This window comes from Hippocampus comes, unplaced genomic scaffold (genome assembly GCF_001891065.2).
Source record: "Hippocampus comes isolate QL1 unplaced genomic scaffold, H_comes_QL1_v1.1 scaffold43, whole genome shotgun sequence".
Lineage (NCBI taxonomy): Eukaryota > Metazoa > Chordata > Actinopteri > Syngnathiformes > Syngnathidae > Hippocampus > Hippocampus comes.
The window spans coordinates 1,291,315-1,308,462 of record NW_017805276.1 but is presented as its reverse complement, the minus strand read 5'-3'; the positions used below and the strand labels follow the sequence as shown (position 1 = coordinate 1,308,462).

General features: G+C 43.5%; 1 protein-coding gene across 1 annotated transcript in view; it reads right to left on the bottom strand.

The window, feature by feature from the left end:
- LOC109516010 (AT-rich interactive domain-containing protein 1B-like) overlaps nt 1-17,148 on the bottom strand; it is a 48,535-nt gene that overhangs the window by 8,450 nt on the left and 22,937 nt on the right. The window contains exons 4-11 of the mRNA XM_019870162.1: nt 16,654-16,978; nt 8,551-8,678; nt 7,235-7,312; nt 7,030-7,133; nt 5,471-5,659; nt 4,635-4,850; nt 3,605-3,830; nt 149-290 (exon numbers count right to left, since the gene is read on the bottom strand). Coding sequence (XP_019725721.1) covers nt 149-290; nt 3,605-3,830; nt 4,635-4,850; nt 5,471-5,659; nt 7,030-7,133; nt 7,235-7,312; nt 8,551-8,678; nt 16,654-16,978 — 1,408 coding nt within the window. The remainder of the gene's footprint in view (nt 1-148; nt 291-3,604; nt 3,831-4,634; nt 4,851-5,470; nt 5,660-7,029; nt 7,134-7,234; nt 7,313-8,550; nt 8,679-16,653; nt 16,979-17,148) is intronic.

The following is a 17,148-nucleotide window of genomic DNA, read 5'->3' as shown; positions in this document are numbered from 1 at the left end:
TACAGGGAAAGTGCTTACATTAAATGTGAAGTGTAGTGAATGATGACTGCTGCTACATGCAGTGAAAAAGGCACTGAATGTACCGCTAGCTACAAATAACATTTTTGCCATTCGATGTAGAGAGAGAGTAAAGTATGATTTAAGGTACCTGTTTGAAGGCACAGGTGTGCCCTGTCCAAGAGGGGTGGTCGCACGGATGGGGGGTAAGAGGTCCACTGGACCTTCTGCAGTGGAACTGCTGCCAGACGATAGCGGCGTCTGTGGACCTTGTAGGGAGCCGCCTGAGTTTGCTGGAAGATTGAGATTACGGGATGTTACGACCGTAGCTAGAGTTATGTCATTAGCTTAAACTGCAACGATTATAAACGTAAGTCAGCTTGCTTGTTCACAAAACTCCCGACTGTGGGCTTTGGTTGGACAGAGGTTCTGTATTAGAGACAATACTTTGGAATTGAGGCCAAAGCGCTGGCAGGAATGACCTACATGAGAAGTGAGCTGAAGCAAAACAGCCCACATATGGCCATCAGTACATGGGAACAACATGGCGGGTCACGAGGGGCCGATGGAGGAAGAGAAGAGCAGTTGAAAACCACAGAGATGAATTTCTCTGAAGGAACGGCAAAGACCTTTGGGCCCATATGAAGGGAAAATCACAGCGCAACCTTCAATCACACCACACGCTGTTCGACTGATTACAATTTCTTCTGAAGTTGAAAAAAATATTGTCCATTAATTGAAGTGTAGGAGTAGCAAAGATTGAGGTGCTGAAGTCAATTGGCTTCATGCATAGCCCTCATCATGTAAATGACAAATGAATATACTTTACATCCATTAACTGCAAAAAGCAAAAAGAAAAAAAAATATAAACAATACGTCATTAATTGTGGAGTTAATATTGTCAGTGCTCAATAAGATGAAGCCTGGCACCTGCTTTTTCACATTTTGTTTTGTTCATCTTGGATAAGATGTAGATGACATTTTCCTTCCTTTTGGCGACACTGAAAAAATATTGGTTGAATTTACTCAATTTTATGATGTAGTTTTACTTTGTCAAGATGCTGCACAAAATAAAACCTTCTGGACCCAGATACATTTTGAAGTGCACTATATATCCACTTCCAAAAAGCATCAGGATCCAGATGATTTTATTTTTCGTGCAGCCATTTGGCGAAGTAAAATTGAGTAAATTCCACACACCATTTGTTTTCAGCGTCGTAAGGTGCTCCATAAGCAAAACAAATGACAACCTGATCCGACGAAATGGAAGCGTTGAACTCAGCCTATGCTCCTGGTGGGTTGCAAGTCAATCACGGGGTGATTATGAAGAACGAGCAGGAACTGATCCCACGACACGGATGTCCTTTGTAAGTGAATCACTATGCTGCGATAAACAAACGTATTAAAATCTGTAATACCCTATTGAAAAAAAATTACGTACTTCCTAGGTAAGGAGTTATAATAGACAATAGAACAAAGGTAAAACCGGGTTAGCCTACTTAGTTGTTACAACGCCACCATTCTCTGAATTCAATGAGTAAAGAGACACAAGAGCCTGGCAACACAAGCTCATAAAACCAAGGGATACGAATTCCCTGAAGCAAGTTTAATGGAAAAGGAGGACCGCTCTGCTAAAAAGATGACAAAGACAAAGAGAGGATATGAAAACAGCCTAATGAGCATTTAGCGTAAGAAGCCTTCCACTGGAACAGCTTTGGTGGCCTATTACTGCACCGCACATTTCCAGTAGAAAAAAAAAACACAGGCTAAAGCTTTAAAAATTCATACTAATTCTAAATTATTCAACAACGTCCCCTGCGTCTACATGGTAGGTGATCGAGAGAAGGAAAAAGAGAGGCTGAAATAGAGGGAGAGATGGTTGTGGCATCATGATGGGAGAGGTGGAAGCATTATTCTTGGCCGGAAGAGGAGCACGCTCCCGTCCCACATGTAAACAATGCCGGCTTTAACCAAGGTTCAAAACTTTCTTTAAGAGCAGACAGGCTCGATGCAGAATATTCAGCCGTGAGGTGAAGAAGGTGGATGGGAGATGGACGCGAGTGTGAACTCAAGTGCCCTTTTGCTCCACATTTAGAGGGAGATAGATTGACAGCGGGGAATACAAATGTGTGCGCTTTGAGTCACGTGGTTGACATTTCATGTGCGTTGGGGTTGTGCGTGCGCTCGTCTTTCAGCGGGTGACATAATCCAATGGGATAGGGGGGGAAGGGAGGAGGGGCGATGGGTGGGAGTCAGTCAGCCGAGCCACTTTTGTGAATGAAAGGTGACGGGGAGGTCAGGTTTGTTTACATTATACATTCCAGCCCTCATTAATCACTCTTCCACATACACACACACACACACTCACTCTCCCTACTACCAGCCCGCTGGACACACTCCATCTGTGACATCACTGCACTGTCAAGTCTATAAATAGACTGGCAGGGACTCTGGAGGGCAGATGGCTCATAAAGTACAAATAAAATACGGTATTGGCGCAATAAGTATCAGAGACAGTCTTCTTTTATTAAAGTTGATGTATTGAACAATTTAGGCATTTTGTTTGTTTGTTTGTTTTTTTATTTATTTATTTTTTTGGGTGGGGGCACAATATTGCACAGTGCAGGGACATGGCATCCTGGCTGGTCCACCCGCATTAAAAATGTTGGGAGTGTTCCAAAATTATGTTAACACCTTTTCTATTATTACTATTGTATTTCATTAGTAGTTCATTAGTAATATATTTTTTTCCGATCATTTCTCACAGTTATGATGGTGTACGAGAAACAAAGTCATTTCTGATAACAAAGAAAAGACGGGTGGACCAAAGCAAAGTGTCCCAGTTTGCCAAGAGCATGTTGGTCACCTTTCATGTGGATAATCACATGAGCCAAATGTACTGTAAATGTATTTTTGTTTTATGTCAGCAATGTGGTCCAAGCCTCGTGGAGTTATGAACTCTGATAGTACCATTCAATGATTTTAAATATATATATATATATTTTTATATTTTAGGACAACACATAAGAGAGGAGGCTGAATTATGGTGCATTACAAACACAAGGGAAGATTTATTTAGCCATACGTGTTCATGTATGTGGTTCACGTGTACATTACAGTACGTGTCAAAGCTCTTTTCCACAAGCAAGAAAACCAATCTGGAGTATCTCATGCAGGTGAAGTACTCTGAAATTCTTTTAAAAAGCTGGGGTCAGCTTTCTCATCGCAGATGCAAATTAAAGGCGTGCCCCGAATGCACCACCTCTCTTCTTTCCTCTACACCCCTCCCTGACTGATCCTCAGGTCAAAATTGTTCACAATACCAAAAAATACAAAAGGTCACCCAAACACAACCTCCCTTGACCTCAATCATACAATAATCCATAAAAGGCAAGTCTCAGGTTTGAGCTCCAAATGGGGCTGGTATCGTAGTTGACCTTGATTAACTGGTAAATTGTCTCATCAAAGTTGTTTCCTTACAGTATTTCATGGGCTTAGAAGTGCTCTTCTGAGAGCATGCAGAACTTTTAAATAGTCTGTGACGTACCACTGGGTTGCATGCAGGTGGGAAAGAGGCTGAGACCGGTGAGAACTGAACATGACTTACCAGGTGAGGGAGGCTGGATCTTGACTTGCTTCCTGCTGTCCACCGCAGCCACGCTTCCACTGCTGCTGCTGCTACTGTCGGCTGGAGGCTCTTCACCTCGCTCCATCTTACACTCGTAGGCAAACAGGAACTGGATATAGTGCTTTTTGAGCGAGCTTGCTGAGCTGCTCGATGTTCCCACGCTCAGCGTGGTGGACAGTTCCCGCCACTTCTTGTTCTTGTTTACCTGTGGAGGGTGACGACATGTTGAAATGTTATTTTAAATGGATGGATGGATGGAGTTCAGCAGTAAAATCCAATAGTGGATCAGATTCAGAAGCCCCCCCCCCCCCCCCGAGATAGTTCAAAATGGGTGGATTTTGCTGCTAAACTCATATTTATAAGACTCCAGGCTGAGGTTAGCCCTCACCTAGGTTGGAAGGCTGAATATCTTATATAATAATGTTGTGGTGCGGCTGCACAAAAAACTCGGTCTCTCATGGTGGCAAGCCTCGGAGTGGGGGGCTTGGAGGAGCAAGGCGTTTGTGAATCCGAGGGCGCCGGTAGTGGGCTGTGGTGTGATGACCTCTTTGAGGTAGGTCGGTGTGGGTCCATGGATGCATTTATGGGTGAATAACAACATTTTGTAATTGGTCTGGGATGAAACAGGGAGCCAATCCAGTGGTTAGAGGATGGGAATGATCTGTTGGTCTTTACGGGCTCTCAACAGGGCTGTTTTGGATATATTGCAGCTTTTGGATGGACTTGACAGGTATCCTGGTGAAAAGCCAGTTACAGAAGTGTACATCCTTGAGGAAACGGAGACATGGACCACTGCACATCTGATGGTTCTCTCATGGCGCACTCTTGTATGTGTTGGGAATCACTGTTCCAAGCAACCAAAGTTAATTTGCAGTGCCGTTCTATACATGTGTTAAATACAGCTCCCATGATATATAGATTGACAGGAAAGTGTATTGGATTGATCCCATTGAATACAGTTTGAAAAGATTCCGTGATGGTGTTTGTCATCAATCCGAACAAGATTTACCATGGCAAGGCCTCCAATCTCCCGAACAGCGATGTAGAGTTTCCAGAGATCCAGAGGCTTCTTCCCCACAATTGGCAGCTGGGAAACCGGAGTTCCTCTGTCCTCCATGAAGGACAGATAGCGGTCCACCCATATCCGTCTCTCTGGCTCCACACCTAGCTCGTACAGTCGCGAGACTCGCTCGCCGCCGGACGTTGACGAGTTTGGGTTGGCTTTCTGTCAAAAATAAAATAAAAAATGGAGGGCAAAAAAGGAAGATGGAAAAATGAAAGACTTTTAAACAGGTAGTTAATGTATATAGCTCTCTTATTCCTACAATCATAAAAATGGTCATACCTCTCGCTTCCGAAGTGACCTATATTTCCTATAATACTAGACATGCAATTACACAGTCTATTTGCTGTACCTTGTACTTAAACAATTCTCTCTCCCCATGGGAGTCATTAAGTTTCATCTCATAATTACACAATGGGGAAGTGGGCTCTCGGTTTATACGGCCAGACTAAAACACACTTTGGTGAAAGTAGTTAGTTCGAACATTCACGTCACATTCACAAAAAGTGGCCTTCTGTGACATGGCCGGAACAATCTTTTGTTTTTGTTTGATCGATTGAGGAATAATTTGGACCATACTTTTTGTTCTTCTACTTTCTTCCTTTCATAACTTTGCTGCTGTAAATTGGGAATTTCTCCATCGTGAGATGAATAAAGGTTTTCTTATTCTTATTCTCCACGTACAACAAACATGACATGATAAAATTACAGGAAAAAAGCAATACTAACTGTCCGCCTGTCATGCGTATATGCGACTGATGGTTTGAAGCTGAGGTACTTACTGGGCTTGGAGGGGCCTTGACGGGCCAAGGAGGGCTGCTTATGCTGTCACTATCATCTCCGTGGTAGGAGGACAAGCTGGCTGGGCTGGGTGACAGCGGGGAGGAGACGGGCAGAGCACTGCCTGGCGTGGCCGGCTGCGACGCACACTGCTGGGCGCCGGCGGTGCTGTTATTGTGACCGTCGTGTAGCTGATGTGGGGGGCGGACAGACAGACAGTTGGGAAAGCTATAACTTTCTTGACAGTGAAGACGGTTTTGTCCATCTCATGATTTGGTTCGTGGTTCAAAACTGGCTATCACCTGGACATTTTACATTCATTCCCATTCATATTTTGAAACGCTGTAATCAAACGTTGATACGTGATGTTCAACTTTTGTGAGAACCGAATCTAAATTGGTAAGCGCGTTTTTGAGTTTGCTCGACGGTAAATGAGCATCGAAACTGACATCACACACAATCTAATGAGGGTGAGGCGATAAAAACGACATAAACGAAATTGCGCTTTTGGGGGCTGGTTAATTTTGACTAAAATAACTGGCTTTAGTCTGCAGTAAAATTGCACAACAACGCAATGAGGGCCCGTTAATGTATTTTTGAAAGAAAATACACAAGTTATGTTGTAAATATAACACAGATTTGTGTTATTTGCATGTATATAGGTATACAAATTCAATAACAGGTATGAGTTCCTCTCCATTTAATTGACATCAGTGTGTGTCACCCACCACTTTGTGTGTGCGCGCGTGTGTAAGAAACTTGCTCTAGACGAAACAACAGCTTGACAAGTGCTCCGGGTCTTTATATGGAATGTTCAAGTCAGCAAAAGCTTATCTTCCCTGCTTTCGATTTCCCCGAGTCTGTCTTCTGTGGATCTCTCTGTCTTTGTGTTTCTGCACTCATTCCCTGGCAGACAGATCATCTCTTTTGGGAGCGCGAGAGGTCTCTCCGGCTGCTCTGAATGCCTTTAAATAATTCAAAAAGCCCTTACTACCATAATCAGCAAAAGAAAAGACAGGGATTTGGAGTGGAAAGACGTGTAGCGGATGCGATGGAGGTGCATGTGTGCGGAAAAACAATTGCGAGCGGGGAGGAAAGAGCAAAGAGCACATTTTGTTGTTGCTGAGCTGAGCCAAGTCAAGGTGCAACTCTGGGGCGAAATGAGAGGTCGGCGTATTTGCAACGTGTTTGGTTGCGTGCAATAAAAATGACGTTTAAGTCAAAGGATGGTGTGTGTGACTTCTTGTGTGTCTCTGCACATTTATGTCCGAGCGTGTACTGCATATGCCAAGCTCTCGTATTCAGCTTGGGCTGCCAAAACACCGGCTCGAGACAGTTGGCGGCCAAAACAAACCGGGGGGGAAAACATTAGCAATAGTAAATGTTAAACAAATCATTAAATACGGTGAAAAAAAACCAACAACAGAGAAACAAGCCACTGTGCTGAGGACGTATGTGTGGATCAGGACTCATTAGGGGCCCGAGAGCAAACAAAGAGGATAAAAGTGAGGGGCAAAAAAAATAAAAAATAAAAATAAAGCACAAAAATAATTTCTGTTACCTTTGGTTTATGAGTGTCGTTGGCAGAGCCATTGGCATCTTTTGCATCTGCTTTCATTTTCCCATCCGGGCTCAACACCCTCTCCTCAGACATTCCAATGGCTCCTTCAAAAAGGATGATGAAAACATTTCATGAAAATGCTGAAAGCAGGACAAATAATGAAAAGTTTCCTCACACAAATTAGGAATCGATCAATGATTTTTACCATGATCGCTCAACGCCTTCTCAAGTGACTTGCTGCTGCTGCTGCTGCTGCTGCTGGTTTTGTGTGATTCATTCATTTCTGAAACAAATGGTAGTTCCTTTGTGAGGTGTGAAAGCTTCATAATAACGACTTGTATGACGTCACAGATATTCGCCTTTCATCGTATTGGACGTGCTGTCTCTCTCAAAGCGTTGCTCTGACGTTTGTCTGCTATTTCTTCACAAGCCCAAGGAACAAATACGATGTTTGCCCAAGATAAAGCCTGCGCGGGGGCAATCTTTTGACTTGATTGGGAGAGATCCAAATGCAAGTTCTCCTTCAAAGTGGTGCCACAATGGGTAATGGGGGCGGGGCTTGCATTCACATTGACAGACAGTCATTTCAAAGACATCGGCGTAACTGCCTTTGGGTTCAAATAGAAGAGGAGCAAAGATTGTCAAGACTACATTTCATAGCTAGCGGAAGCTGTAGATTTTTCTTCTAAGACAAAAGAAAAAGGCTTTTTTTTCTTTGACGCTGCAGCACTGTACGACTTAATAGACTAATGGCTTTTCACTCTTCCCGCGGCAAACTAGACGACTGCTGCGAAACCTTGGTACTTATTTCAAGTTCCTCAAATATCAAACATTCTAATATTTTGGTTTCGAATAAAAGGTGCAATTCATTCAATGCCCTCAGAGGTGCCTTCAGCGACAATGCGGCGAGGCGAAAGACTGAAAAAAATTTTGATACATTAATATTCTCTGGGTGAAAAGTGTGAGCGCTGCAAAAAAAAAAAAAAAAAAAGACCCACTGTTGCGCACCAAGTGGTTGTGGCATTGGCCCAAAAACGTCGACCCTTCTCTTCATTCTCTGAGATGTGTTTTCTGTACATTCAACATAAACGCATGCGGCGTCTCGATTGGCCTGACCCGCGGCCAAAACTTTCCATTCCAGTAACCTGCACAGTATTCTATACATTGCATTAGGAAGTAGGTCGGGGGAGTAAAAGAGGTCAGAATCCTTCTCGGGAAAGCTGGTCTCGAGATAGCAGTTTGGAACTGATACACAGGTATAATGACAACATTCATGTAAAATGCTGCACGGCAGAGGAACTGACTGACGGACTGACTGACGGCCTCGTGGACCAGTGAAATGTACTGACGGAAGAGATGACGAAAGTGCGGCTCAAAGAACATGACAGATGACGGACTGGCAACATTTTGTAAAAAAACACCGTTGGGTCATATTGTCAAACCTTTGACGGGTGTGCACATTTTGGCTGAGAACAACGACAATAGAATTCGCCCTCTGCCGATTGGATGAAGCAATCTTACCTGAAGGCATCACATTGTAGGCTGGACCTTGTGCATTGCCCACGGCTGAAAGATTGTTGCCTGCTGGCCGGCTGTAGGGGACTGTGGTGCTTGGCTGGCTGATGCTCGGTCCTTGAGAGCTGCCCTGCCTATACAAAACAGGACGAGATGATTATTTGTGATCGTCTTGTAAGAAAGTAGCTTGAATGTGAGGCGAAAATGGTATGCTGTGGAGGTCATGGGATCACTGGGAATACGGCATAAGAACATACGTCACATGATTGTCTACAAATGAGATTTGGCAAGCTGTTGTTGTGACTTTGGGAACTTTTATTTATCACCAAGAGTCGACAACATATCACTGATCAAATACTGTTCCTCCACAAGATTGCGGCGGGGTTGAGCTGCATCTCTTCTAAGATCCCTTCCCATCTCCTCTGCAAATCCTCTTCCCCTTCCCCACAAGTCATAATTTAACTAATTACTGTGTGCTTTTGGAGAGGCTCATATTATTTGTTTCCATGGCAATGGAAAAAAATAATCAATTCCGCTCAATTTCCCCCCTTAGCTTTCCTCTTCTCATCATGCAGTGTTGCAAGTGACATACGAATGGCTTATCTGCAACCTGCTATGGCAATGTTGTGTGTGTGTGTGTGTGTGTGTGTGTGTGTGTGTGTGTGTGTGTGTGTGTGTGTGTGTGTGTGGTCGCGGGGCTGAGGGGTGAGATGAAAGGATGCATCTTTCATGACACGCTGAGCAGTCCAAAGCCACTAACGAAGAAGTTGAAAGGGAACACAGTTTGCAACAATTTTGGCCTATCTAGGTCTGAAACAAGATTATTTCCTGCACGGCCGTTTTCAGAGAAAGAGGAGGAAGGTATGTAACATGATGGATGTATCGTCACATCATGTTACATACCATGTAATTGGTGTCATTGGAAAGCTGTTGAGGAAATACGATGAAATGTGACTTAAGACAGACAAGACTATGTCGGCAAAAATATATTGACACGAACCTCAGTTAATTAAATATTTGTTGTTTTGGACTCCTGGTGATTTCTTTTTTTTTTATAGGTCAGAGTACCTTTTTTTTTTAAACTTTTTGTTATTATGAAATGTTTGGGAGCACTTCCTGTGTGACAGTTTCCACCGATGGATATAGAGGCTTGCTCATTAATATTTCGATGAATCATTTTTAATAACGTGCAAGGAACTCACATACAACACGTTGTAAGATGGACGGATTTGCTTTTACACTGCGTTGCCAGTCAACTGGGATATCAATTTGTGTCCCTGCTCCACTGCAAAACTTAACAACATATTTTTTGGTGAGAAAACTTGCAATCCTTACTTCAGAGTTGCATGCATACAGTGCAGTCCAATGTTATGATGTAAGATGCAGAGAAAAAATGCTCTATCTCAAGAGATGCACTGTAATAAAGAGCAAGAAAACACAGAAAAGGTCTTCAATTCAGAAGAAAAAGGAAAATACTGGAAGACGGACAAAAATAAGGTCCAGAAGAACACCAGCAGAGGTTTTATGATTTTTTTTTCTTGTCGACAAGAGCAAAAAATATATTTGGATTGATACCAATCAAATCATTTCTCACTGGCATCTGTCTCTGTTTCATACACAGCGTAATGCCTCATGTTGGAACTGATACATTTAGCCTAAGAGGAGGGATTGGCATGGTAAACCTCCCTATAATCTCATCTCACAGATGTAATTAGTCATAGAGTACGGGTGATGATACATATGTAATCCCTCTGTTGGGGGAGGCGGGGGGGTATACTGGGTGCTCCTGTAGAAAAAAAACACCAACTAGCACCAAAGCCATGCTTATCTGGCCCCAATTCTTAATGGTTGGCTGCCTATCTGCTCCTTAATAAGCCCTGGGTGAGTCAACGCACAGAAATATATGTTTCAATCTTTACACTCCTCGCATTAAAAATGTTTTCTTTGCAACTAAATGCCTTCGAACCTATTTTTCCTTCGCTTCTGCACCCACTCACAGCAATTGGAGACATGGTCTCATGCGAACGGTCAAACAATCAAATCAACAACAACAGTGGTTGGAAGCTTTTGACTGTGCCGTTCTCCCATTATGACTAATTCATGTCATAAAAAAAAGGCCATTAGCGAGCACTTGATGGACACACTGCACTGTGTTTAATCACACTTAATATATGCATGCACAACTATCAGGGAGGGGGGGATGGGGAATGAGCAAAACGAATTCATCTTGCTCTCGGGAACCTTTGCGCCAATGAGGGAAAAAAAATTGTTGATGGAGTGAGACTTTGAAAGAAAAAAAAGCAGTGGAGGGGTTGAGAAAAGTAAATGAAGACAAGTAAGAAAAGCATTAAGTCTCCAGTGGGTCGAACAAATGTGTGATATGGTAAAGGGACACATACATTGAATTTCACCTTTGCAAAGCTAATAATGCTCATTTTCTGACACTATCAGATCTTCATTACACTATAGGCCTGATTTACTGAAGGTTTGTGCAAGCAAAAATGGGCACTAACTTGACTGCTTATTTCAATAGAAGAATACAATGGAAGATGATCTGCTAACAGGGCACCAAAGGACTACATCTACTCAATGGGTAAAATTGCTAAACAGTTCATTTGGCACATTCTATGAGAGTATGCAAATCTATTAATTTAGCACACTCCATGTGATTTATCCAACCTGAGACGAATAGTGATGGCTGATTTTTGCGTCTTTAAATAGCATACCCGAAAGGCAGGTGCAAACTGGCATGCACAGCAGGCAAAAATGAGAGGCAGCAGGGAAAAAAATTCGGCTATTGTAAAGATTTACGCAATGCCACCAACATTATTGCGACATATTGTCTATTCAGAGATACAATTATCGAGTTTCTGAATGATCAATGAGACTGACTTTGAGCCTGTCACAAGAAGGAGTCATGCCAAATCACTTATGACAAAACTCTTTAAAATCTCAATTTCTTTGCTTTTGGGTTGTTTTTGTGCAAGGTGGCAATTTTTGAGTGTGTCGTTCCAAATTACAGTTTGCATGCCTCTTCAACTGATGCTTCCAATGCCATCACTTCAAACCCCGAAATTATCCCTGGTGAAATTCTTCAGCGGTAGTAGATCATATGCAATATTCTCACCAGCAGCATGCACAAACTATTAGACCAAACACGCAGGTAGAGGAATGTTTTCTTTGGCTTCCTCCCACATTCCAAAAACATCCATGTTATGGTCATAAATAAATAAGAATTCTATAGTTTAGTGTATTCTACAGTGCATAGTGTCAGGTTTAGTGTTGTGTAATACTGTATTTATATATGTGAGAGACTCAGCCTATTTCTGCCACTGCAGGCCTCGAACTTGTTACGCCACACCACCAATTGTTCCAGACAAACAAAAAAAAGTCATGGGTCAAATTGTTGAAACGCGTTCAAAATGATAAAAAAACTGCTGCTGGTAATTGCGATCCTTTATGTTTTTGAAAACACGCCAGCCGCAGACACGGAGTTGTTGGACATGTTGTTCTGTAGGTTTTCTCTCTTTTTCAAAATGTAAAATGCTAAATTGGGCTTTGAGTGGGAAATTGGGAGACTCTAAGCAGACAGGCGAGGCAGAGTGAAATGGGCAGAGAAGCCGAGCTCGGGTCCCCTATAATCGATCGAGGAAGACGAGCTCAGAATCTGGGGGAGCACATTTAAGTCAACATTGGGAAACTATGCGAAAAAAGTGACAATTTGAGAAGACAGCAAACACTTTTTTTTTTTTTTTTTTTGTAGACCTGCAGTGTAGATGCAGCCTAAAACCAGACACCATACAGAAAGTAACCTGCTAACCTGCAAAGAGATAATTACTTTTTAATTTAGTCAGGAGTTCAACCTTGGTGTGGGTCTGCGTTCCAGAGATTTACAAGTTGGTATCTTGCTTTCACAAAATGTGACCATAAACACTCTCGCAGCCAAAATGCACAATGTATATGTAGGAAGGACAGAGAAGGCCTTTTATACACTGTGGGGCAATGCATGTGCATGTGTCAGTGCATGCTGGAGCCTGTCCTTGTGTTGATGCACAGGCGGGTGTGCTGTTGCCAAGATATCGCCATGGTTACGAGGTGCCAGCCAACCATCTGACTCCCATGTCTCCAGGAGCGGCAGCGCCTTGCATCCTTTCTGGGTGGTGAAAGGCCAGGCTGAAGCCTCCCAGCGCTGCTAACTGGATGAGACAGCACATGCACTGAGACCACGAGGAGTGTGAAGATGGCAACCCATCAATCCAAAAGCTCTGCGTGTGCGCAAGGAAGTGCGGCGGAAAGTGTCAGAAAAAGAGCCAGACAAAGAAGGTTGCTGGATGGACTGGATCAGCTGGAGGCCATGAATTATATATGGAGTCAATCTGTTCTGAGGGCAGGCTGGCCTTGCGGCGTCAAAACCACACACACACACACACACACACACACACACACACACACACACACACACACACACACACACACACACACACACACACACACAAACGGACCCCTCTGCACACCTGCACACGAATAAAGGCGGCTTTTAACATATTAAATCCTGAGAAAAGCTGCTCTTCTCTTCACTCTCCTCTGCCACCCCGCCCCAAACATCAAACAGTTCAAAATGGAAGGAGGAGAAGCCATTTATTTGGCCCATCTAATGAAAACACAGCGCTCCACAAGCCTGCCAAGACTGCAAGCGACAAAGTGCCAAAGGCACGATCCCCATTCCTGACATTCAAGCACTGCTTTTATTTATTTAGGAAATTTACTTACTAAGGAGGTCAGAAATGAATTATTTGGCGAGGATTTGCCTGGGAGCACTTCTCTCCTCTCTTCCTACATTTTTCTCTCTGCAATTTCCCTTTGATTTACAGCTTTTTTTCCCCCTCTCTCTAAGCTTTGCACTTTTTCTATTAAGTGCTTATTTTTGCGACAGCGCCCTTTCCTACAGCTCCAGGAATATTTTGTAGAGTGTCGCCGGCAGCGCTGGAAGTCACTTGAAAAGCCATTTCTGTCCTTAGAAGATGATGCCAAGAAAAGCTTATACCTTTTAATTCTACCAGCCGCTCTCCTTTCCGTAATTCCCCACCATCAATATAGAACCCCTTAAAAAAAAAAACTTTAAAAAAAAAATGCCGCCACACCTTTTGCCTAAACGAACTTCAACTTTCTTCGGATCGGCAGGCTGATGTCGCGTGTGTTGTTTAAAACATGTCATATGGGACTGTCAGAAAGAAAGCCTTTCATGAGCAATGAGAGAAAACTACCTCATTTCTGACCGAGCTTTTGTTATAAGTCTGTCCATGTGAAAAATGTATGTAAGTCAAACGTCAAGGGTACAAAATTAGGGTCACTGACTCGTTACAACTCCAGCACAAACCCTTGAACCCTAAGCATACAACGTGAATCCGGATTGAAATGATGTACTTTCTTTGGTATCTCTTCTTATAATGAAGGGAGCAAGGCAGCTGTGCAGTTCACACGGGGTCGATGCATCAAAGTGGGAAAGCCGACATGTGCAACGACTAACAACTTGTTTCTCAGACAGGGAGGAACTAGGTCTGAACGTTTCGGAATGTTGCACCGAGCTCCGGAGAGCAAACGGGGCACTGGAGCCTTTAACTGCAGGTTTTCGAAGGCCAATTTTCTCCTGATCTCCCTCAGATGTTTTAAAGTGGGATCTGAGAGAGGAAAACATAGCGAGGCAGCACTGGAAACAGCGGAGAACAAAAAGAAAAATGTGAGGAAGAAAGACTGAATGAGATAAAAGAGTCGAGGCGAGCAAAACAGCAGAATGGGAGAGGCGGATTCAGTTGGGAGCGCTGGTAAAAAAAAGACAAACAGGTGAGAGGGGAGGGAAAACGCAAGCAGGCAGAATGATTGACAGCGGATCAGAGCGACAGTTTTAGCAAGCAGAGCAAAGAGTTCCAGTTTAAAAAAAATGTTTACTTCAATTGTGTTTATACGACAAAGATGCTGCAGTGAAAACAATATTCAATTTGCTTAATGAAGCTCCAAAAGAAATGGGAAGATATGTACCCACCCGCTCCAAAAAGACAACATAGAGCACATCTCCAGGCAGTGTGCTTGTCATTTACAGTTTGTGGTGATTTCAAAAGTTGGATAAAGGTCCTGTCTTTAAATATACCCACACCATATTTTCCGCACTACAAGGCGCACCTAAAAGCATTAAATTTTCTCAAAAGCCGACAGTGCGCCTTTTAATCCCATGTGCCTTGGATCAATATTCAGATTTCTTGGACGTAGTATTTTATACGTTCTGTCAAGCGCTTTGTTAGCGCTTCAGCAGTCGTGAAAGTTCCATATAAATAAAGCTGCATTGTATGAGATTCCCTTTGGTGTAGCTCCATCTAGTGGATGCATAATGCAACCGCATCCACTATTGTAGCTTCTATTTTATGCACCTTATAATGCGGTGCGCCCTATATATGAAAACAGTTTTAAAATAGGCATGCATTGTAGCTGCGCCTTATACTCCCAAGCACCTTATAGTGCAGAAAATACGGTACTTCCATCCATCGATTTTCAATATCACTCGTTCTCTTAGGCCGAGTACACACATGAAGACAATCCGGCTCTTTTTGTCCTGATTTTTCCCCATTCCCAAGAAAGGATGTGAAAAGCCCCACTTTCTTAGGTCATAAGATTGCCCTATAAGATGTACCTTCGGTTTGAGGTGCGTCAAGAATGAATTGTTCCCATAATAGGATTCACAATGAGTCAGGCTGATTATCTTGAATACTAAACGTGATCAATATTTGTCACATATGTGTGTGAGCTAAGCCAGTGACTCTCAAACTGGACTGTGACGTGTGAACGGAATGTAGCCAATGAAAGACTGTGCTAAGTACAGGATGGGAGAGACCTGGCTGGAGGTGAATGCAAAGTGGTGACAGCCAGGGTTGATTATAGGGCCTGTTGGTTTGTGGTGGCCTCTGGACCTCACATAGGAGGAGGCCGCCTGGAGATGGCTCATTAGATCCCAAAAACAAAACAACACCACTGCTGAAATGTGAATACCTGCTCAAAAATGTCAATGTACCTTTTATAGCCTACCCTGCTGTTGCGCTGTTTTACAAAACCAACTGGAAGAAACACAGACACCCGTCCTTCTTCTCTCAAGGTGGCCATGTTTGTACAAGTTCCCTTGACGAGGTTCAGGAGGAGTTCACACCCCCACACCTAGCATCCCACAGCAGCCCCGGCATTGCAAACACTAAATATATATTCAGCCCCCGATGGAAAAAAGCACATCCCAAAACTCGTATACTGTTCTGGCATCAAAGTGCTTTGCATTCGTGTGAAGGTGCTCGGCGGCTCCTCCGCCTCTTGTGTTTTCATCGTCAAACCTGCGGTTTCCTCCCGTTTTATGTCTCGACAGTGCAGCATTCAAGGCTTCACACAAGCCATAATTTCTCTGTCTGCATGAAACGACACTCGGTGTACAGCGCCCGCTATCAAAATGTCACGCTTTGGACTAGTTTGGTGAAAATAGAGATAGTTGACAAATGGCTCATTGAAGTGTTGCACCCCTGAGAATGAACTCCTTCGCTCACAGCCCCCAATTGAGGGGAAGTGATGTAAGAGGGGAAACACTCGGATTACTTATTTTAGTAGAGGTGAAGTATTGGAGTTAGTCCTGCTGGAAAACAAAGTGAAAGACAATTATGTAATGATGCAGCAATCAGCACATGGCCATTGCAACCTATTCATCATCCAATCATGCTACTTACAGTTCATATCTGCAATGTGTCGGTGGGTATGCTGCCACGGCAGTTGAATGTAGAGCATATACAGTATCTATTCTGTGAGTACTTTTGCATATATCAATAAAAGTTACTTCAGTGCATTTCATATGACAAGAAAAAAATAAAAATGGAAAATGACAAATGTTGTGTATTAAGTGCTGTGATTGGCCTCATTCCTTTCTTTGGCATTGGGGCTTGGGGAACTGGAATTTTCAAAGGAGATCAGCATATTGCTTTAACTTCGTCTTTCAGTCCTCAAGCTATCAATTGAAGACACACACGTTTTGCTTTCTTTGACAGTACCACTTTTAGGACCATTGTAATGTCGTTTGTTTGCATGTACCTGCTGTGCGTTGCATTGATTGAGCCTGGCACGGTGGCTGCCGCCGCTGCCTCCTGTGTCTTACGGTTAGAAGTGCCCGAAGCTGGAGGGCCCATTCCTGGTCCTGCGGGCTGAGGCATGCCTGGTGAGCTGGGTGCCACGGTTGGGTACCCTCTGTTGTGGTTTCCCGGTCCATGATTGCGTCCTCCGAGGATGGGTTGACCGGCGCCATGGCCGTGTACGGGGCTGCTCGCGTTCATGGCCAAACTGTTGTTCATGCCTGGGCCAGGGACACTGTAGTTGGCACTTGTAGGTCCACAGTAGTTGGAGGGCCGAGGATAGTTCCCTAGTGAGGAGAGGGTGCAGTGATCAGCTGACAGGTGGGCATCATTTTCCGCGCTAGAAGGCGCTTCGTATAATAAGGTGCGGCTTCAATGAATGGTCTATTTTAAGACCGTTTTCATATGTAGGGCGCACCGCATTATAAGGCGCATAGAATAGAAGCTAGAATAGTGC